This window comes from Drosophila takahashii, chromosome 2R, assembly GCF_030179915.1.
Source record: "Drosophila takahashii strain IR98-3 E-12201 chromosome 2R, DtakHiC1v2, whole genome shotgun sequence".
NCBI lineage: Eukaryota > Metazoa > Arthropoda > Insecta > Diptera > Drosophilidae > Drosophila > Drosophila takahashii.
The window spans coordinates 31,772,421-31,792,693 of NC_091679.1; the positions used below are offsets into that span (position 1 = coordinate 31,772,421).

At 41.9% G+C, this 20,273-nt stretch overlaps 7 protein-coding genes across 7 annotated transcripts; 4 read left to right on the plus strand and 3 right to left on the minus strand.

Annotated features, from left to right (window-relative positions):
• Positions 1–47: 47 nt before the first annotated feature.
• Positions 48–535, minus strand: LOC108062536 (larval cuticle protein 2). The gene is made up of 2 exons (XM_017149253.3): positions 481–535; positions 48–416 (listed from the first exon to the last, which is right to left on the minus strand). Exons 1-2 carry the CDS (start codon positions 490–492, stop codon positions 48–50), a joined length of 381 nt encoding a protein of 126 aa, XP_017004742.2. The 5' UTR covers positions 493–535.
• A 2,710-nt stretch (positions 536–3,245) lies between these two features.
• On the plus strand, positions 3,246–3,739 carry LOC108062538 (larval cuticle protein 3). The gene is made up of 2 exons (XM_017149255.3): positions 3,246–3,302; positions 3,360–3,739. The coding sequence occupies exons 1-2, from the start codon at positions 3,291–3,293 to the stop codon at positions 3,684–3,686; spliced, it is 339 nt and encodes a 112-aa protein (XP_017004744.1). The 5' UTR covers positions 3,246–3,290; the 3' UTR covers positions 3,687–3,739.
• A 1,866-nt stretch (positions 3,740–5,605) lies between these two features.
• Positions 5,606–6,038, plus strand: LOC108062535 (larval cuticle protein 4). The gene is made up of 2 exons (XM_070213675.1): positions 5,606–5,654; positions 5,712–6,038. The coding sequence occupies exons 1-2, from the start codon at positions 5,643–5,645 to the stop codon at positions 6,036–6,038; spliced, it is 339 nt and encodes a 112-aa protein (XP_070069776.1). The 5' UTR covers positions 5,606–5,642.
• A 1,295-nt stretch (positions 6,039–7,333) lies between these two features.
• On the minus strand, positions 7,334–11,257 carry Cyp4ad1 (Cytochrome P450 4ad1). The gene is made up of 9 exons (XM_017149240.3): positions 10,878–11,257; positions 9,957–10,066; positions 9,622–9,901; positions 8,669–8,738; positions 8,485–8,611; positions 8,261–8,422; positions 7,945–8,185; positions 7,708–7,890; positions 7,334–7,641 (listed from the first exon to the last, which is right to left on the minus strand). The coding sequence occupies exons 1-9, from the start codon at positions 11,041–11,043 to the stop codon at positions 7,430–7,432; spliced, it is 1,551 nt and encodes a 516-aa protein (XP_017004729.2). The 5' UTR covers positions 11,044–11,257; the 3' UTR covers positions 7,334–7,429.
• Positions 11,258–12,320: 1,063 nt separating this feature from the next.
• Positions 12,321–14,727, plus strand: Cyp4e2 (Cytochrome P450 4e2). The gene is made up of 6 exons (XM_017149219.3): positions 12,321–12,603; positions 13,008–13,117; positions 13,179–13,528; positions 13,589–13,958; positions 14,016–14,190; positions 14,245–14,727. Exons 1-6 carry the CDS (start codon positions 12,444–12,446, stop codon positions 14,658–14,660), a joined length of 1,581 nt encoding a protein of 526 aa, XP_017004708.2. The 5' UTR covers positions 12,321–12,443; the 3' UTR covers positions 14,661–14,727.
• A 448-nt stretch (positions 14,728–15,175) lies between these two features.
• LOC108062516 (probable cytochrome P450 4e1) lies at positions 15,176–17,255 on the plus strand. The gene is made up of 6 exons (XM_017149234.3): positions 15,176–15,335; positions 15,578–15,687; positions 15,746–16,095; positions 16,154–16,523; positions 16,581–16,755; positions 16,811–17,255. The coding sequence occupies exons 1-6, from the start codon at positions 15,176–15,178 to the stop codon at positions 17,224–17,226; spliced, it is 1,581 nt and encodes a 526-aa protein (XP_017004723.2). The 3' UTR covers positions 17,227–17,255.
• Positions 17,256–17,258: 3 nt separating this feature from the next.
• Mal-A1 (Maltase A1) lies at positions 17,259–19,559 on the minus strand. Its single transcript, XM_017149231.3, has 3 exons — positions 18,215–19,559; positions 17,625–17,820; positions 17,259–17,565 (listed from the first exon to the last, which is right to left on the minus strand). The coding sequence occupies exons 1-3, from the start codon at positions 19,542–19,544 to the stop codon at positions 17,358–17,360; spliced, it is 1,734 nt and encodes a 577-aa protein (XP_017004720.2). The 5' UTR covers positions 19,545–19,559; the 3' UTR covers positions 17,259–17,357.
• Between the last annotated feature and the right edge of the window lie 714 nt (positions 19,560–20,273).

A 20,273-nucleotide genomic window follows, 5' to 3' on the forward strand; every position in this document is an offset into this window, starting at 1 on the left:
TTCGGGAGAACAATCCGTGGAGTGGTCCGGGTTCAAAATCACGGGTCTTAGTGATGACGGGGATGCTCGGGGGCTGGGGGGTGGGACTGCAGCCAGGCGAGAGCGCGGACAATGGCCTCTGGGATTGGAGGAGGAGTGGGGATCCAGGCTCCCGAGGGCTGGTATCCGTTCTCATCGGCCACGTACTTGATGTCCACGTGCTCGCCCTCGGGGGAGATCCAGCCGAAGTTGCCGTGAATGTTGCCATGGACATCGCCGCTGGCGGCCTGCTCGATGCCGTTGGAGGTGTGCAGACTGGCGTCGAAACCATCGGCACGAACATCGTCCGATCGGGAGACGACATCGGCGTGGACATCATCGGAGCGCGAAACTGGGGCCAGGGCGGTAGCCACTCCCACGACGGCAAGGATCATCACCTAGGTAAAGAGGATTTATCCCAGTAAATTAAGTGTTCATAATCATCCGGTAAACCACACTCACAAACTTGAACATTTTGGCTGATTTCTGTCTGGTCGAGAACGAACGTTGACTGATAACTAACTCTGCTCTGGTATAGCCTTTATATATGATTCCTAATCCAGTTGCTTACCAATATGAATTACTTATTACCTTTTTGGCCGCGTCTAAGTTATCGGGTGCACAAAACGCCCATAATGCCAACAAAAGGCAGAGACCATAAATTCGCCACTTGACACTGCGATACAAATGTCAAAAAACGAGTCTCGCGCTTCTAAATTGATGCCAAAATGAAACATGCTTCAGTAGAACTTTCTGAGGAGTGGTGCAGTACGGGTTTTCAGATTCCGTGCCCATCGATGACGTTTCGAGTTAGCCAAGCCTTTACCTGGTTACCATGTCAGATATTGTCTAACTAATATGTCCTCCCTACAAAGTAATTATTCTGTCTAAGGAACATATTGCCTATGTTATTACATTTTATATATTTATTTATAGTCGCTTATTTCATTAAAAGCAAACTATAGTCATTTCTAATCAAATAAAAACACCTCTTAACGAGGTAAAAAACTAGTGACGACCGCACCTTCAACATACAAAAGTTCTGATATCAACATTTGTGACGAAAAATTATTACACTCGTCATTAAATAGACTTTCTAATATTGTCTCATTCGGCCCGCCCTAGCAAACTATTCCAGCCTTCTTCCCTTTACAGGCATTTTCTATTGCAGCGTGACGAATGAGAAAAGATTAGAAAGTCTATTTAATGACGAGTGTAATAATTTTTCGTCACAAATGTTGATATCAGAACTTTTGTATGTTGAAGGTGCGGTCGTCACTAGTTTTTTACCTCGTTAAGAGGTGTTTTTATTTGATATCAGAAGTTTTTGTTTGTTTACATTTGCTCTCATAGGAGCTAATATATACATTTAAATTTAAATTGGTCAATCATTATTTTTAAACTATTGTATTTTAACAAATTAAGTTAAAAAGGCGTTGAAGTATTTCAAAATACCTTTTAAACGAGGTATAGCACATGTCTGTACCTTTAGTAGTGTAGAACTTACAAACTAACGAAATTTTGCTATTTTTAGCTTTTTCCCGCTAAAGTAGCGGCTTTTTCCAAAAGTCGTAGAACAAAAGATTCCTATATGGAACTCTTAAGTGCAAATTTACTGATTTCATGACCCTAAAATACAGTTCGGATACCCTCCCACAAAATTCAATACTCAGGGAGCGTTAGTTGTTCTGAGCTGGCAAAAGTGGCTATTTTCGTTTCTGAATAACTTTTAAACGCGATTTTTTACATAAACATGATATATACCAAAATTTAAGGAATCTCAAGGGCTATACAGTTTAAAGTTGTAAGGAAAATCGTTAGAGCCGTTTTTGAGAAAATTAAAAAAAAGCTAAAAAAAAAGTTTAAACAAATTTTCTTTTGTTCATATCTTTTTAACTATTACATTTACACAAATTGCATATAAAAGGTGTTTATAGCATTTAAAAATACCTTTCAAACGAGATGCAGCACAAGTCTGTAGCTTTAGTAGTATAGAAGTTACGGCTTTCCGAATTTTAGCTATTTATAGCTGTTTTCCCGCTAAACTAGCGGGTTTTTCCAAAAGTGGTAGAACAAAATTTTTTATATCGATGTGATGAACGTCATATCAAATTTTCAGAACTTAAAAAACATATTTTGGACAAGTGGACAAGTGGACAAGTGGACAAGTGGACAAGTGGACAAGCGGACAAGTGGACAAGTGGACAAACTGACAAACAGAATTAAATTTTCATTTTGGGAAGAAGAAGAAAATCTTATTTTGGCTATAACTTTTGAACGGAGAGTCGGATTTTGACAAATGACCCCTCATTCGACGGGTATTTTCAAAAGGAATACAACTAAAACATTGCGAGGGGGCATTTATCCCCACCGGCCCCAACAGCTCCAAATTTCGAAATTTTCATTTTTTCACTTTCACCGCTCTCTCTCCCAAGCCAATTGATTTTCTTAAAGTCTTGGTATGCAAACCTGTTAGTTTTCGCAATACCTTTCGATAGGTGTATTATTCATTATGATCGGACCATCACAGTAGATTTTCATTTCTTCGTGTATATATAGTAGTCGCCTTCGCACACTCTTCTGGTGCGCTTCGTCACTACATGGACTGCCGTCCATAGTGATATTCATAAAAATTGTGCGTATGTAATATTTGATCAATTTTATTTAAAATTCATATTTAATATTAAAAGGTCACACATTTCCGTGTATAATAGCGCCTAAACTTCATTTGGCAATTTGTTTTCTAATTTTAATATTTCCTCATATTTGGGACGGCACTGTTTAATTTAACAACCGCTTAAAGCTTTCGGACAGAGTTGCCAATTTAACCCACAAAATTTAAGTAAGCATTTTTGTAGGCTCCAAAAAATATGCAACATACATTGTTTAAATGTGTTAGACAGAAACAATATATTTTTACGGATTACTTTGTTTGTGTACGCAATTAAATACAGATTATAAATTATTCAGTGTCTGGTTTGGTTTGATTTGCATATTCGTAAAGCGTTGGCTTATTTTTGGTTGAATGAGTCCTGAAGAATGTTCAACTTCAATCGAAAGTGGTTAAACCATTTTCCTTTCCAATAGCCAGTTTTAGAATAATTTCAAAAGTGGACTAATTTGCATGCCAGACGGTTTTTATGGTCCGCGTCATCTTGACTTAATTATAAACCCACATTGCAGCAGCTTTCAAAGATATATAAACCCAAATTCGAGCATAGATTGGCATCAGTCTCAGAAGTTTTCTAGTCCGACAATCAAACCAAATCAAAATGTTCAAGATCGTAAGTATGCCATAAGGAGTTTTGGATATTTCGCCGTCTAATCCTGGATTACCCTAGCTGCTTGTCTGCGCCCTTGCCGCCCTCGTGGCCGCCAACGCCAATGTCGAGGTCAAGGAGCTGGTCAACGATGTGACAGCCGAAGGATTCGTCAGCAAGTTGGTCCTCGATGACGGATCTGCCTCCTCGGCCAGCGGAGATGTCCACGGCAACATCGACGGAGTTTTCGAGTGGATCTCCCCCGAGGGCGTCCATGTGCGTGTGAACTACAAGGCCGACGAGAACGGATACCAGCCCCAGAGCGACCTCCTGCCCACTCCCCCTCCGATCCCAGCTGCCATCCTCAAGGCCATCGCCTACATCCAGGCTAACCCCAGCAAGAACTAAGCAACTCCGCCGACTACGAACTGGAATGATTGGAGACAGCTAGCTTGAGTGTGAACTTCCTCACCTGCTGTTTTAAATTTAAGAAAATGTTGTTATAGAATCCGGAAATAAATTAAATCTTGCAATCTTAATCAAGCGAAAGTTTTTTTAATCAGTAAGTTAATTAAAAGACAGAACTAAACCTTAAACTTAAACTAGACAATGTAGCTCGAGGACTTATTTTACAATTTAATTCTTGAAGTTCCAGGCAATATAAAAAACATAAAAAAAATAACAAAGTAAAAACAAATGGTTGAAAATATACCTACTAAAATAATAAAAATAAGAAATCAGAAGATTCTGTAGATTTCATCCATTGCGGTTTTTATTAATTCTAAAAATGTTTTTGAGGTGTTATGACATGTGTTGGATTTATTTGAAAATGTTTATTCTCTTGCAGAGGGTGCTACGATTTTAGTCAGAAATTTGCAACGCAGATAAAATGAAGTACAATTTACACTGAATATAAACTTTTGAAATTGTGTGTGCCAAAATCTGCACAAGAAATTTTAAACTTCTAGCTTTTATAGTTTCCGAGATCTCAGTATTCATACGGACAGACAGACAGACGGACATGGTAGATCGGCTCGATTAGTGATCCGGATTAAGAATATATATATTTTTATATGTATTCTTTATGCGGTCGGAAACGTTTCTTTCTACCTATTATATACTTTCCAAAGAATACAATATACCAATTTTCTATTGCTTTGAGTGACTTTCTTTGGATTATGTTTGCTCAAATAAAAAACACGGAAATATACTTATAAGTTTGCTTATTAAAGTCGAACATTAACTGAAATTGGAAGTTCGCCACTCTCCGAAAAGTATGCTCAACAAATTTGTTTTCAAAGAAAGTTTCGTTACACAGTGCAACATGAAAAATGTAACCGCAATTCTGATTTCATGGGCGGAAAGAACTCATCGAAATAAGCTAAAACCCATTTGGGTTTCTCTGGCTTAGCTCGCGTTTACCTTTTATAGCGAGTTAAAGTTTTACATACAAAATTTATTTGTAACGGCCATATCTTGTGAACCGATTAAAATTTCACTATCAAGTCTTCAGTGATTATCTAGCTATGAACCCAAGGAACGAAATTGACAAATGACTCTTGCGCACTTAGTAACTAGTGCACCTAGCGCGTTAAAAAACAAATTTGCCTAATTTTTCGTTTTTTAACGCGCTAGGTGTACGTCTTCGCAAGAGTCATTTGTCAATTTAGTTCCTTGGGTTCATAGCTACATAATCACTGAAGACTTGATAGTGAAATTTTAATCGGTTCACAAGATATGGCCGTTACAAATAAATTTTGTATGTAAAACTTTAACTCGCTATAAAATGTAAACGCGAGCTAAGCCAGAGAAACCCAAATGGGTTTTAGCTTATTTCGATGAGTTCTTTCCGCCCATGAAATCAGAATTGCGGTTACATTTTATAACCCTAAAAATGTTGCACAGTGTTATTTATTGAATTTTATTACTCACAAAATATAATTCATTTTCGTCTAAAGCAGGCAGTTTTTTAATTACCCCCAGTCTGGATTTATTTTTAAATAGTCCAGATTTTAATTCAGATGAGCAGACATCGAATTATTCCTATGAGAAGGTGGTTCTAACATTTTCGAGTAGCGTGTTGATAGGAATTTTTTTAGAATAATTACGGTAGCAATTTGCATAGACCAGTGAAAGCAATAAGAGTGCAGCAGACGATTTTTATCACCGCCGAACATGTCACTTCCAACCTGTCCGTGAAACAAACACTCGGCTTATGTTGGCCGAAATGTTAATTAAAAACGGGTTGCATCAGCTTCGGGTTTCGTGGGATGTCGTGGATTTGGGCGTATAAAAGCTGAAAATCGATCCCGAATTGGCATCAGTCTCACGAGTTCTCTAGTCCGACAATCAAACTAAACCAAAATGTTCAAGATCGTAAGTATCTTAGGATCATATTCGGATGGTTCGATAAGTAATCCTGGAATATCCTAGCTGCTTGTCTGCGCCCTTGCCGCCCTCGTGGCCGCCAACGAGAATGCCGAGGTCAAGGAGCTGGTCAACGATGTGAACGCCGATGGCTTCGTCAGCAAGTTGGCCCTGGACAACGGAGTCGTCTCTTCGGCCACCGGAGATGTCCACGGAAACATCGATGGCGTCTTCGAGTGGATCTCCCCCGAGGGCGAGCACGTCCGTGTGAGCTACAAGGCCGACGAGAACGGATACCAGCCCCAGAGCGACCTGCTGCCCACTCCCCCTCCAGTCCCAGAGGCCATCCTCAAGGCCATCGCCTACATCCAGGCCCACCCCAGCAAGGAATAAGCGATCGTTGTGGCGCTAGAACTCAACCACGAATTGTTGCAACCCCGGATGACCTTGCTCTCTAACCCTTAGAATTTAAACAGCATGCTGACTTAATAAGTTTGACTATCGAGTAGTGAAATAAATTCGATATTCTTTGGCAAAAAATGTATTTATTTTGAAGTGTTCTGAAATCTCTAACGGGAGTTTGAGTTGTTTGCGACAGCTGACTTATTCGGACTAAGACAATACAGTCTGTTCCAGACAGTCACGCTCTTACTGGATGTTACTTGATTGATCTAAGCCAATAGTAACCTGTTTAATTACCGATTTACCAAGTGGGGATAATGAAAGCAGAGTTTGTTTGAATTTTTATTGTGTTTCATACAGTAAATTTTAGAAATCAACCTAACAAAAGTTATTCCAGTGGAAAAATTAACTTTTGGTGTATTATGCAATAAAATAAAAACGAAACTGGCAACCTGCTCTAATTTAATACTAATTTACAATGAACTGCTAATTAGGATTGCCTATTTGATATAAACGGGGTGAAGACTGAAACGGGAGAAATAAGTATTGAAATTAAAAGTGTTTATAATGTTTATCATACATGTTAAAACTTAAAATATGTAAAACTATCGAAAGCCTTAAATTAAGTTTTTAATACCGGTATCAGTTAAATTTATTATAATATATATTAACCCTTTTCTTTTTTATAATTTTTTCCGATAACAAAAAATTAGTTTTTTGGCTAATCTTCTTCCAATCGATTAAAATGACAATCAGTATTTATTTTAGGTTTTTGGAAGCAAGCGATTGGTCTAGGAAGTTCTTAAAAGAACTAGCATGTTTATTTGAAAAAATTTTTGAAATGATTACTTGGTATTGGTAATTTATACGCTTAGATTACTTTGGCAAAGACCGTTGAAAAAGAAGAGAAAAATTAAAAAAAGGAGGGAAGAAAGGCAAAATGACAGCACGACGCCCAGGTGTTCTCTGAAGGCTGAGGTGAAATGAAAGTGATATCATATCGTATCAGCTTCTGTTTCTCGGGATCTGAACATTTAATTTTTATTGTTAGTGTGAGCTCAATTTTATTGTGCAATAAAATATCAGACAAACGGGTGATCTGCTCGAATTGTATATTAATTAGCAGCGAATCTACAAATGCATGCAAATTAACATGAAATATTTGCCAAGTCAACTTTGATAATTTGCGAGGAAAAGAACTAAGCGAAACGTGCTCTAACTGGTCACAGATATGGAATAGTCCAAACTTGCACAAACTTAAAAAAAATTTGATTTCAAAAACATTATGTATAACAAATTAATTTTATTAGCTGGCATATAGGCGCCTTTAGTTATATAATTTACATGTGTGATTGTGTCATTTCATAGTTGCATCTTTAAATTTATCGCTTTCTTAGCCTGATCTGAATGCCATTTTCCGACTTAAGCGTGACTCGAATGTTCAATACAGGATCGTATTCGCTTTGAGGGACGCAGTCTTCACGAGAATGATCGTTGATTCCGGGGGGTAGTCCATCTACTGCGGGCACTATTTCAAATCTTCGCAACAACTGGGACAGCAGAGCCTTCATTTCGTACATGGCGAACTTTTCAGCTGAAAATATATATTTTTAAATAAAATAAATTAAGAAACTAAACACTATTCCCGGTTAACACCTACCAATGCAACGCCTTGGACCTGCACTAAAGGGCACACTCTTAAAAGCCTCAATGCCAACGTCTCCGCTGGCTTTCTCAAATCTCTCCGGCCGGAAGATGCAAGGCTCATCGAAATACTTTTCGTTGTAGCCCATGGCAATGAGGCACATTATCACCGTAGTGCGCTTGGCTACCTTGGTGCCATCTGGAAGTAACAAGCATTATTTTGCGGCATAGCGAATTCTTAACCACTTCTTACTGATATCGATGGGCTTTCGGTTGGTTCGAGCAATCAGCGGCACCGACGGATACAAACGCAGGGTCTCTCGAATGATCAGCTCCAGGTAAACCATCTTATCCAGGGAAGCCAAGTCCGCCTCAGCCGACAAGTTATGGCCAAAGATGCGCTGCTGTTCCTCGAAAGCCTTGCGCTGAATCTCCGGGTGGCGGGATAGAGTGTACAGGGTGAAGGATATGGCGGCGGCTGTGGGATCGTGGCCCTAAATCAGAAATTATTATTTAAATATTTACTTGAAAAGGGTTATTTTCCATTTCATTGTAATTCTCCTACATACCGTGAATATAAAGGTGGACAATTCCTCGATAATCTCGCGCTCCTTGAGGACCCGACCATCGAGCTTGGCGGTCAGGAGAACGTCGAGGAAGGGTTTATTGATTGGCTGCCCTTGCTCACTTATATTTTCCACGGCCAAATGGTGGCGGCGCTGCCCGATAATCTACGAGGAGATAAACTGTCGACTTTAGAACGGCTCTCGCACCTATTTCCCCCAGAACTCACCCGGTTCAGTTCGCTTCGGAGGAGCGATAGAGCGCGGCGCTGCTTCATGTAGTAGGAGGTGAGTCGGAAGAGGGCGTCGAACCGCTTCACAATACTGAAGGTGCGCTCCTGCACCACATCGCATAAACTGGAAAACGGAAAGGGCTTAAGGGCTTAGTCCCAAGATTTCTCAGCTTGAACTTACTCCTTGATGGCGCCATGCAAATCCGAGGGCTCTCCATTTAGCGAACTGCTCGCTTGGCCAGTGGCGTTTTCTGGTGGAAAATAAAGTGGGGAGGGACAGAGAGCCGGTGAAAATTTGCAGCTTCAAGCTGGCTAAATGAACCCGAACGAATCCCAAAAAATCTCAATAAATTACCAACGGTTAAAAGGGAAATTCTTCAAATCATTTGCAGCAGAGTGCGTTGTATCGTCGAGGGCGAGTACCTCGACCGCGAAACTTTTCCGCCCGCACAATCTGCGGCACTTGTACCCATTTTCTATGCAATAAATCTTATTTATAAAACGTTCATAATAAATTACAAAAAATAAACGAGCGAAACGCCCGACGAGCGAGACTCGGCCCAAAAAGCGACATGACAAATGTGTAAAGTTTGGCAGTCGTACACACAAAGGAATTATAACTGCCTTATAAGTACTAACCTTCTCTAATAATTGTAAACTAAATAACCATTTTGAATATGAAAAGTGTATTTTGATGTCAGCATTTTAAGAAAGTTAATTACAAGGTGAAAGAACAGAAATACAACTTTTATTTTGACGATTAATTAATTTCCTTTTAGCCTTTTTTTTCTAACTAACCAAAAGATTTTTAAATAAATTTACTTGAATATATTAAAAGTCATATGAGCTTAATACATATGCAAAAAAAAAAAAAAAAAACCTTAACAAGACTTTCTATAAAAACTAACAAAAGGCCAGGGAAGAAGCTTTTTGCGTAAGCCTTGTGTAAATACAAAATATTAACTTTCAAGCATTGAAATTTTATCTTTAGGATGTCATTTTTGAAAGAAACTAAATATTTATCGTAAATATAATATTTCAAGACAGTGATTATAAATTTGTAGCTGTGCATGAAAAATTTGTTTTGGCGAAATGCTGATGCTGGGTTCTCTGAGCAAGGCCACCTTCACTTACCGCACACAATATCCAGAGTACACTTGGCCACCAGCTCCTGGGCATCGAAGATTTCCTGAGTTGCCGACAGTCCGTCGAGCTTCTCAACGAATTTTTCACCCGTCCGTTGGACTACGCGTAGGTAGCCCTCGATGGCAGGACGCTCGAAGGCTGGGAGGTAGAGCTTCTGGTGCTTCAGCCATCGAGCACCGGAACTGGTCAGCAGCCCATCGCCCAGCCAGGGCCTCAGAAAGGAGTACAAGTGCTCCTTGTACAGCAGCGATGAGCTTGACAAAATGTTCTGCAGGGCAAACACAATGAACAGGTGGGTGGCTATGGGGGTGGGGCGGACTTACCTGAATTTCCGCCGGATCACTCAGCATCATGTGGTACTGCAGGAAGACCAGGGAACGGAATCCCTGGAAATCATATTTCCGACAATATTGCAAAACCTTTTTGGGGTATTCTGTGGGAGACAGGAAAAGTTTGTGAGCCACCTTAATTATCAGCCACAAGTTTGCAGAGCTCTAGAGCTTGCAGTTGGGCAGGATTAAATGGAAATTAAATTTCAGGTTAACTTTCGGTAGCCTGATTTGATGTTGCACATATCCCTTTGTTACCTGGATGTCGAAAGTACTTGAAATCAATATGGATCCGGTTGCAATTAGGAGAAAATACCCTTTAATTAATCGTAGCTCTTTAAGCGACAGTCCAGACAATAAACTGGTATTAACAGCGGTCGCATATCGTAAAATCTATTCAAATATCTACTTTCAACTTGTATGGAAGAGCAATCTAAGCTGGCATAAGAATAACAAAATAATAACAATCAGATAACAGTGTGCAGCTCATGGCAGTCCGCCCTGAATTGGAGCACCAGACGAGCAGGGAGGCGGTATGATATCATCGAAAAATATAGTGCACCATCGTTTTTTTCCCCCTGGGCATTGTGCATTTGAAATGATTACTTTAGGCACGTGGCAGGGAAGGGCGGAGAAACAGGACCGAATTTACTCAGCTGTGCGAAGGAAGGCACTCGGGAAATGCGCACGGAACTTGATGAAAGCTGTAGCAGATATTACAATAAATAAGTCGGGGAAATCAGACACAATTCGAGATGAAATCCAAATGTGCAACGCGATACCAACGGGAATTGAACGCATTGAATCGCAGCAAATACCTAAGGTTCTGAGGGATTCGATCAGACAAACAAACGACTTTGGTATTAAACATTAAAGAGTTCATAAATATAGGCAGGCCCTGCGACTAGAACTCACCGGCGGGCTTGAGGCCAAACTGGAACAGATTACCCACGAAGGGATATGGCGTGGGTCCCGGTATCATCTCCATAATGCCGGCCATGTGGTCTATGTAGTTGAATATCCTCACGCCCTTGAACACCAAAATGGTGAACAAAATAATGGCAATCGCTATTAGAAACATGGTGCCGGTCAACTGTTCTGTCCTCGCTCGCTGTTCTATCCAAACTGGGTTGTCCAGTAACTTTTTCAGATTATTAGGTTACCAATTTTGTAGCCGATAACCCCATCGATAGCTTATCTAGCTCAACTTTTTGCACACCTTTTTTGCTGTTTGCAATCGATACAAATAGCATTATCAATACCCCAATTAACATAGTGCTTTATTGCTGTCGGTAATTGATAAATGTAATTAAACCGGGCTACCTGCTGGGAATTGACTCACTCAACTGATGACGTGTGGGTCTAAAGGCTGATTTGGTATCGCCAGAAGATATGGTGCCAATAAACGATTGCTAATCAGCCGTTGATAATGAATTAAGGCGGTGGTCAAAACTTTTGACACGTTATAATAGTTTTGGGCTTGGCTAGAGGCATAATCCGATCAAGGGCGTGGAAAGGGGGTTTGAAATTTACTCAACAGCCTGTTTGAGATTAATCTATAGACTCAAAGTGTGATAATTATTTACTTTTGAGCTAAACTCAAATAGGTTGGCGAAGAATCCTGGCTTAAATTCTCTAATCCCAGTTAGATATTTTAAAATAAATAAATTAATTCCAGAATCCTAACAATATCTACCAAAAAAATAAATGTCATAGATGGAAGCCCAAAATAATTAGGTATACGATACTAAAAACTGATTATATTAATTTAAAAGTTTTAATATGAACTATTTATTTGTCGCAATAGAAATTTTGTTTAATTTCATAAAATCCCATGTCAAGTAATGGTTTTCTTTTGACATGAAAATGTAAACTGCAAGTACAATTTAAATCTACTTCACGTTTAGGATTAAATACACTTTTTTCTCTTAACTGATAAGCTTAAAAATAAATAATGGTATTAAATTACTCTTTCTTGTGGCTCTTGAAACTTACTCCTCGTTCCAAAAGAGAGCCTCTCTGTTGACATAATACATATTTAAGATATGCCGCTAAATTTGTTTTGTTTTTTTGAGAGCAGTTTTTTATTATACCTGGGTCTTATCAATGAATTTGTTTGTTTGTAAAAAAATAACATTGTAAATATTATATGGGCATATATCAGTTCACAGTTATATTTTAAGCCGCATTTCTGCAAAGTGATTGCACTCTAACTCTTCTATTGAGATTCCCCTTTCAAAGTGACGAGGCTCTTCTCTTAAAAAACCTGATTTTGAATTGACCAGTCATGCTGAAAGCACCAAAATATTTACTTATATTCGGGGGGCTTTTGTGGGATCGCAAAGGCGGCTAGAAAAAGAGAGCGAGAGCCTAGGAGCTGGCTGGAATCTCTCGTATTTAAACCAGCTGTCCGCCCAAAAGGTCTCTCATATTCCCAGAGTTTCGCGTGCCGATCGGTCGTCTTGGTACTCGCGATCGAAAATGTGGTTCGTGTTGTATATTATTGTGGCCCTGCCGCTGCTGGTGGTCGCCTATCTGGAGTTGACCACCTTCCGCAGGAGAAAAGTGCTAAACAAGTTCAAGGGCCCCAGCGGCCTGCCCCTCGTGGGGAATGCCCATCAAATGGGCAAGAATCCCTCAGGTGGGTTTACCTTAAATACGCATAGCACTCGACAAAAAAAGTAGACGATACACTCGAAATTACCCATCTCGAATAGCGTTGTGACTGAGGTAACTGCGCATCGAAACGACTCAGCGGCAACGCTATTTCAGATAGGTCATTTTGGGCCAGCGACTTTACGACCGGAAAATTGTTCTGCTAACTATCTGTTAATGAGGCTACTAGCACTTGAAGATATAGGCTAATCGTAGCCCTTGAGATAATGCTGTGTTGTGTAAGCAACTTAAGTATACAGTCGCGTAAATGTTGGATACAGAAAATCGCGTGTCGAAAACAAACAATGAAAACCTTTGGAATATTTTCGTCGCATACTAACAGTGATTCGTGATCCGCCTACTAATGGATGTTTTCTTACGACCATATAGAGATACTCGACCAGGTATTCTCCTGGTGGCATCAGTTTGGCAAGGACAACTTTGTCTTCTGGATTGGAACATACTCAAATGTCTTGGTCACTAGTTCCAAGTACCTTGAGGTTAGTTATCAGACAATTTTCCACACTCATGATGACTTTAATATTTTCTATGATTCTTTAGTTTATACTCAGCAGTCAGACGCTGATCACAAAGTCCGACATTTATCAGCTAACGCATCCCTGGCTGGGACTCGGACTTTTGACCAGTACTGGAAGCAAGTGGCACAAGCACCGCAAGATGATAACGCCGGCCTTCCACTTCAACATCCTGCAGGACTTCCACGAGGTGATGAACGAGAACTCCAACAAGTTCATCAAGCACTTGAAGAAGGTATCTGCCGGGGACAGTATCTTTGACTTCCAGGACCAGGCTCACTATCTCACCTTGGATGTTATTTGCGACACCGCCATGGGTGTGTCCATCAATGCCATGGAGAATCGAAGCTCTTCCATTGTGCAGGCCTTCAAGGAGTGAGTTTGGGGCTTCCTATATCTGCAACTTCTCATACTAAATGTGTTTATCTTCCACAGCATGTGCTACAACATCAACATGAGGGCCTTCCACCCTCTGAAGAGAAATGAGCTTCTGTATAAGTTGGCTCCCGATTACCCAGCCTATTGCAGGACTCTAAAGACCCTCCAGGACTTCACCAATGAGATCATCGATAAACGCATTGCGGCTCACAAATCGGGATCAGTTTCGACCAGTCAAGGCGACGAGTTCACTCGCAAGAAAATGGCCTTTTTGGATACCCTGCTATCGTCCACTATCGATGGTCGGCCCCTGAATTCTACGGAGCTGTACGAAGAGGTCTCCACTTTCATGTTCGAGGGACACGATACCACCACTTCAGGGGTATCATTTGCTGTCTATCTGCTTTCAAGACATCCAGACGAACAGGTTAAATAATAGCACTTTTTCATAAAAAGTTTGTTATGTTAACGATTTGCTTTTAAGCGCAAACTATTTGAAGAGCAACGTGAGATAATGGGTAATACTGGATTGGATCGCGATGCAACCTTCCAGGAAATATCCCAAATGAAGTACTTGGATCTGTACATCAAGGAGGCCCAGCGCATCTATCCCAGTGTGCCTTTCATTGGTCGATTTACGGAAAAGGACTATGTAATTGGTAAGCGTTATTTGGACTATCTAAAATCATCTTAGTAACATGTTTTCTCTTCAGATGGTGATCTTGTACCCAAGGGTACCACACTCAACTTGGGTCTCGTGATGCTGGGATACAACGAAAAGGTGTTCAAGGATCCGCACAAATTCCAACCCGAACGATTTGAGCTGGAGAAACCAGGACCTTTCGAGTATGTGCCCTTCAGTGCCGGCCCGCGTAACTGTATTGGACAGAAGTTCGCCCTGCTGGAGATCAAGACCGTGGTGTCCAAGATCATTCGGAACTTTGAGGTTCTACCTGCCCTGGATGAGCTTGTTTCCAAGGACGGTTACATAAATACCACCTTGGGATATCCTCCTGCCGAGAGAAAGAAGCGCGATGCTCATCGTCACAAATACGATCCCATTCTTTCCGCTGTGCTGACTCTGAAATCCGAAAATGGTCTCCACATTCGTCTGAAGGAGAGGCACTAAAGCGAAATTCTATTGATCTCGAAGAGAGCATGCTCATCTTTTTGTTAAGCTTGGTGCCTTTAACGGCTTATCTTTTTTTACATTTTTACTAAGTTTGATTTCCCCACAGAAACAATTATTAAGACACTGTTAATCAGGGGAAGTAGAACAAATAAACAATTTAAAAACAAATATTCAATAACATGTTTTACACTTTGGACTGTTCAAATGATTGCAAGTAGAACACTTTGGTGAAATGTTAAATCTCAATTTCATATGTACAATATTTTGCAAATTTCACATTACAAGAGATTGATTCACGCATTTTGACCAGTCATGCTGAACGCATATAAATGCCTTTTTGTACCAGATTCGGGAGATAATGTCGTCATAGGCCGTTTGAGAGATCCAAAGTTCGAGAGACTGAGAACTGTCTACCGCAACCGGTTGGAGTATTTAAGCAGAGAGTCTTCCACTTTTTACTCAAATCCGATTTACTCGCTACGCCGATCGGTTGTCTGTGGTCGCATTCGAAAATGTGGATCGTACTGTGCATTTTTATTGGCCTACCGCTGCTTTTGGTGGCCTATTTCGAGCTTGGATCACTGCGGCGAAAACAAATGTTAAACAAGTTCCAGGGCCCAAGCATGCTGCCGTTGGTGGGAAATGCACATCAGATGGGAAAGACTCCCACAGGTAAATGCATTCTCAGTGCATTTCATTATGTCTGGGGATCAAAGTCTCTTCTAGATACCATCGCACCTTGGGTGTCTGATCACATAACAATTGTCTAGAATGATAGCACTGGGACTTTGATCTTTATCTGGCCAAATTAGTGTGTTAAGAAAAGCTAAAGTCATAGCTAAAGCAATCACGTGTGAGGAATAATTAATTATAATTATAATTAATTATAAGTTTCAATGTTTGTTTTTGCTCAGAGATTTTAAACCGATTTTTTGGCTGGTGGCATGAGTATGAAAAGGGTAACTTTCGTTACTGGATAGGCTTCTACTCGAATATTATGGTCACTAGCCCCAAGTACATGGAGGTGAGTTTGGCCCAAACACTGTGAGTGACAATAATGGTACAGTAAAGTTTTTACACAGTTTATACTGAGCAGTCAGACCTTGATATCCAAGTCCGATGTCTACGATCTCACGCATCCCTGGCTGGGATTGGGTCTTCTGACCAGTACCGGCAGTAAATGGCACAAGCACCGCAAGATGATCACTCCGGCCTTCCACTTCAACATCCTGCAGGACTTCCACGAGGTGATGAACGAGAACTCCAGCAAGTTCATAGATCAGCTAAAAAAGTTGGCAGACGGGGACAACATCTTCGACTTCCAGGAGGAAGCTCACTACCTGACCTTGGATGTTATTTGCGACACCGCCATGGGTGTGTCCATCAATGCCATGGATAACCGAAGTTGCGCCGTTGTACAAGCCTTTAAAGAGTAAGACGCTTTAGGTGGATATCTATAACCCCTTTTAATTTATTTGTTTTCCCGATAGTATTACCTACACCATCAAGATGCGAGCGTTTAGACCTTGGAAGCGCAATGAATTTCTCTTTCGCTTTGCACCCGAATACCCAGCCTATAGTAAGACTCTGAAGACCCTTCAGGACTTTACCAATAAGATTATTGCAAAGCGAGCTGAAGCCCTAAACGAGGGCGTTGAGAAAGTCAGTCAGGATGATGAGTTCAGCCGCAAGAAGTTGGCCTTTTTGGACACTCTACTTTCAGCCACAGTGGATGGTCGGCCGCTAACTTCCCAAGAGCTTTACGAAGAGGTCTCCACCTTTATGTTCGAGGGGCATGACACCACCACTTCTGGAGTTGGCTTTGCAGTGTACCTGCTCTCTAGACATCCCGAAGAACAGGTGACCCAACAAGTCTTTTCAACCAAGTTCTTTTGAAACACAATTTTCAACTTGCAGAAAAAACTATTTGACGAACAGTGCAAGGTGATGGGCCATTCGGGACTTGGTCGGGATGCCACTTTTCAGGATATCTCCCAAATGAAACACTTGGATTTGTTCATAAAGGAGGCGCAACGTCTTTACCCAAGCGTACCTTTCATTGGTCGCTTTACGGAGAAGGATTATGTGATTGGTAAGCCTTTGGTACTCGTTTAAAGCTTCATTGGTAATCAATAGTTCTTATTTAGATGGAGACCTTGTTCCCAAGGGCACTACCTTAAACTTGGGCCTCCTAATGTTGGGATACAACGATCGTGTTTTCAAGGATCCCCACAAATTCCGACCAGATCGCTTTGATCTGGAGAAGCCGGGACCTTTTGAGTACGTGCCCTTTAGTGCCGGTCCACGAAATTGTATTGGACAAAAGTTCGCTTTGCTGGAGATCAAGACTGTCGTTTCAAAGATCATTCGGAACTTCGAGGTTCTTCCAGCTTTGGATGAGCTCGTTTCTAGGGACGGCTATATAAGTACGACCTTGGGGCTTCCCCCAGAGGAGAAGAAGAAGCGCGATGCTCATATCAATAAATATGATCCGGTTTTGTCGGCTTCCATGACCTTGAAGTCTGAGAATGGTCTGCATTTGCGCATGAAGCAGAGGCTTTAAATGTGATTACCTGATAAAAGTTAAAAGCCTACTTTTAGGCATACAACTTTTATCAACTTTATTAAGTACAGATTAGTTAACATTTCATGTAAAGTCGCTACTTTATTGTCCCTTATCTGAATAAAATTAGCTTAAACTGCCACAAGAACGGTGCCCACATAGGGACTTGCCACGAATTCGGAGGGTTTGATGACATCGCCATCGACATACTGCGAATTCAGGGAAGTGGTAATGACCTCCGCCTGGGTTCCCAGTGCGTAATACTTGGTCAGGTCCAGAGTCTTGGAGGTGCCGTTCAAGTTGAGGACGATAACATACAGATCGCTATCGGTCTTTTGACTGTTTGAATAAGAAATATTTAGCAAACGATTTGGGGTTTTAAGAATTGCTTTACTCACCGCGAGTAGATGATCACATCGTCGTCGATGGCCTGAATGTTGAGCTCTCCCTGGCGGAAGGATGGCTCCTTGCGGACTCGCACCAGTTTCTTGAAGATCTGCAGGTGGGATCGAGGGGCACGCAGCTGCTGCAGGGCATTGTTGGTCTTGTAGTCATCGGCCACTGGAAGCCAGGTGTGATCGGCACTGGTGAAGCCTTGAGAATGTAGATGTAAATATTAAATATTAATATCAATGCAGAGAGTTATGAAATCACTGTTTTTGTCAATTCTTCAATGTCAATCCTGCTTATTCAACCTTCTTATTAAAAGCTACCAACCTAATACAACACTTGTCTATTTTACGTACACAACTTAGATAATATTAATCAAAGTGTGACAAATAAATTTGTTATCAGAATGTCTTCTACATGGCCGTCAAAAAGTAAAGTTTAATTGATTGCTTATTATTTTTAAACTATTTAGTTATTAGCTATAATTTAGAAATAGGAAATAGGAATCTAAAAACCCAAGAAACTGATAACCTATTTGAATATGAATCCCAAGCTTAGGTCTTTGAAAATAACGAAATAAGTAAATGCTTAGTCTTACCTGCTTTGGAGGAGGCGTCCCACTGGTAGGGCGATCGCTCCGGGTCCCTGGATCGGTCATAGTAGTTGTCCGGGTCGGAGTTGCAGGCATTCGGGTCCACGGTGTCCTCCCAGCTGATCCACACATCGGTCATGCCGATCTCCTCGCCATTGAAGGTGACCGCGTGGCCGGGCAGTGTCTGCAGCAGGATGTTGATGAGGTCGGTGCGCTGGATTCCAAATCGGGAGGCAATTCGCTTGTTGTCGTGGTTGCCCAGCACCCAATTGGCGTACACGCCCGCGGGCATGGCGTCCATCCACTTCTTGATGTGATCAACATAGTCACCGGCCTTCGAGGCGTTGTTGATGCTCGTGAGGAAGTCGAAGTTGAAGGGAATGTGGGAGCCGTTCCTCACCCCGTTGCCGTAGTACTTCATGATGTTGTCGAAACTGGTGTAGGCCTCCGTCATCAGCAGTCTCTTGTCGCCGCCGTTCTCCACATGGAACTCGTCCACCAACTCGCGCCACTGGTAAACCATGTCAATGGTTTCGGGCTGATCCTGCGTGTAAATGTGCTGCGTGTAGCAGTGGTCATCCGGATCGGGGCAGTTTACGGAGTCGTTGGTCAGCGGCTCATCCGGATACTGGTTGTACCGATCGAGATCCACCTCGAACAGGTAGGGCACCGCATCGATGCGGAAGCCGGAAACGCCCTTGGCCAGCCAGAAGCGGATCACGTTCTTCATCTCGTTGACCACCGCCGGATTGCGGTAGTTGAGATCGGCCTGCTGGATGGCGAACTGGTGGAGGTAGTACTGCTGGCGCACCTCGTTCCACTCCCAGGCGCTGTAGCGGAACTCGGAGTTCCAGTTGCTCGGCGCCTCCCGCTCCCCGGTCTCGTTGTTCACCTTGCCGTCGTGCCAGATGTAGAAGTCCTTGTAGGTGGGATCGCTGTCCACCGACTTGGTGAACCACTCGTTGTCCGTGCTCGAGTGGTTGGGCACAAAGTCCAGGATGATCTTGATGCCCACCTCCTTGGCCTTGGCGATCATGCGCTCGAAGTCCTCCATGGTTCCGTACTCTGGCTGGATGGTGTAGAAGTCCGAGATGTCGTAGCCGAAGTCCACCATCGGCGACTTGAAGATGGGCGACAGCCAGGTGGCCGTGAAGCCGATGTCCTTCAGGTACTGCAGCTTCTCGGTGACGCCGTTCAGGTCGCCGATGCCATCGCCATCGGAGTCGTGGAAGGAGCGCGGGTAGATCTGGTAGTAGTTGCCACTCTCCCACCACTCGGTGGCTCCCACGAGGCCAACGATGGCCAGCAATAGACACGCAGCTGATTGCGGGCGCATTTTGTTCGATTTTGTTCGGTCTGGGGAGGTGACAGCCGCCTTTTATACCGCTCGATAAGGCGGCTCCTATCGAGATCTGGCCCACTTGGAGTGGCCATTTGAATTGCTGTGCAAACAGCTCACATGAGTTCTCAGGGTGCTCGAGTCTGCGAACCGAAACTGTCATTGTTTTCGTACTCCCAGCGAAGCTTTACGTAAAGCGATTAGCCCTCTCCCGAACACCTTTGATTGCTGGAAAAGTACCGATTTTCAAGCCAAGTATCTTCCTGGGTTTTGTTATGGTAGGGCATTGAAGTGGCCATTAGTCAGCTGATACGAAAACGGACCAAATCCTCCTCCTTCAACTGCAGGCAAACAAACAACAGTAAGCTGGAAAACTATGATTAATAAATACTTAACAGAGTTGTGGAAATATTTCTCTGATAACCTTGTGGAAGGTTTGTGGGGCATTTTAAAAGCGACAAAACATAGTCATTTGTTGCAATATTGTCTAAATTATTGTTATCAGGGTTAGTCAAGTCTTACTTGATAAGTTGAGTTACCCAGAGCAGCAGCAAAAAACATTAGGGAAGCACTTGTTTATTGGAATAGACCACCGGAAAATCAAATGATAATTAGTTTTGATTGTTAGTTAGTTTTAATTTGAGTCGTTTTTTTAGGCCCCGTAGCTATAGATCAATTCAAGTTTGCCTGTAAATTTTATAACATTATATATATTTTTGTATTTTA

What these genes read in the sequence shown, in the direction of transcription:
- Cyp4e2 (XM_017149219.3), top strand. Translation starts at nt 12,444, where the DNA reads ATGTGGTTCGTGTTGTATATTATTGTGGCCCTGCCGCTGCTGGTGGTC. An exon ending in CAAGACATCCAGACGAACAG is followed by an intron (nt 13,959 to 14,015) that starts GTTAAATAATAG and finishes TTTGCTTTTAAG; the next exon opens with CGCAAACTATTTGAAGAGCA. An exon ending in GGAAAAGGACTATGTAATTG is followed by an intron (nt 14,191 to 14,244) that starts GTAAGCGTTATT and finishes TTTTCTCTTCAG; the next exon opens with ATGGTGATCTTGTACCCAAG.
- Mal-A1 (XM_017149231.3), bottom strand. Translation starts at nt 19,544, where the DNA reads ATGCGCCCGCAATCAGCTGCGTGTCTATTGCTGGCCATCGTTGGCCTC. An exon ending in GGACGCCTCCTCCAAAGCAG is followed by an intron (nt 17,821 to 18,214) that starts GTAAGACTAAGC and finishes TACATTCTCAAG; the next exon opens with GCTTCACCAGTGCCGATCAC. An exon ending in GATGTGATCATCTACTCGCG is followed by an intron (nt 17,566 to 17,624) that starts GTGAGTAAAGCA and finishes TTATTCAAACAG; the next exon opens with TCAAAAGACCGATAGCGATC.
- Cyp4ad1 (XM_017149240.3), bottom strand. Translation starts at nt 11,043, where the DNA reads ATGTTTCTAATAGCGATTGCCATTATTTTGTTCACCATTTTGGTGTTC. An exon ending in TTGCATGGCGCCATCAAGGA is followed by an intron (nt 8,612 to 8,668) that starts GTAAGTTCAAGC and finishes TCCGTTTTCCAG; the next exon opens with TTTATGCGATGTGGTGCAGG. An exon ending in TGTCCACCTTTATATTCACG is followed by an intron (nt 8,186 to 8,260) that starts GTATGTAGGAGA and finishes TTTCTGATTTAG; the next exon opens with GGCCACGATCCCACAGCCGC.
- LOC108062516 (XM_017149234.3), top strand. Translation starts at nt 15,176, where the DNA reads ATGTGGATCGTACTGTGCATTTTTATTGGCCTACCGCTGCTTTTGGTG. An exon ending in CTAGCCCCAAGTACATGGAG is followed by an intron (nt 15,688 to 15,745) that starts GTGAGTTTGGCC and finishes GTTTTTACACAG; the next exon opens with TTTATACTGAGCAGTCAGAC. An exon ending in GTTGTACAAGCCTTTAAAGA is followed by an intron (nt 16,096 to 16,153) that starts GTAAGACGCTTT and finishes TTTTCCCGATAG; the next exon opens with TATTACCTACACCATCAAGA.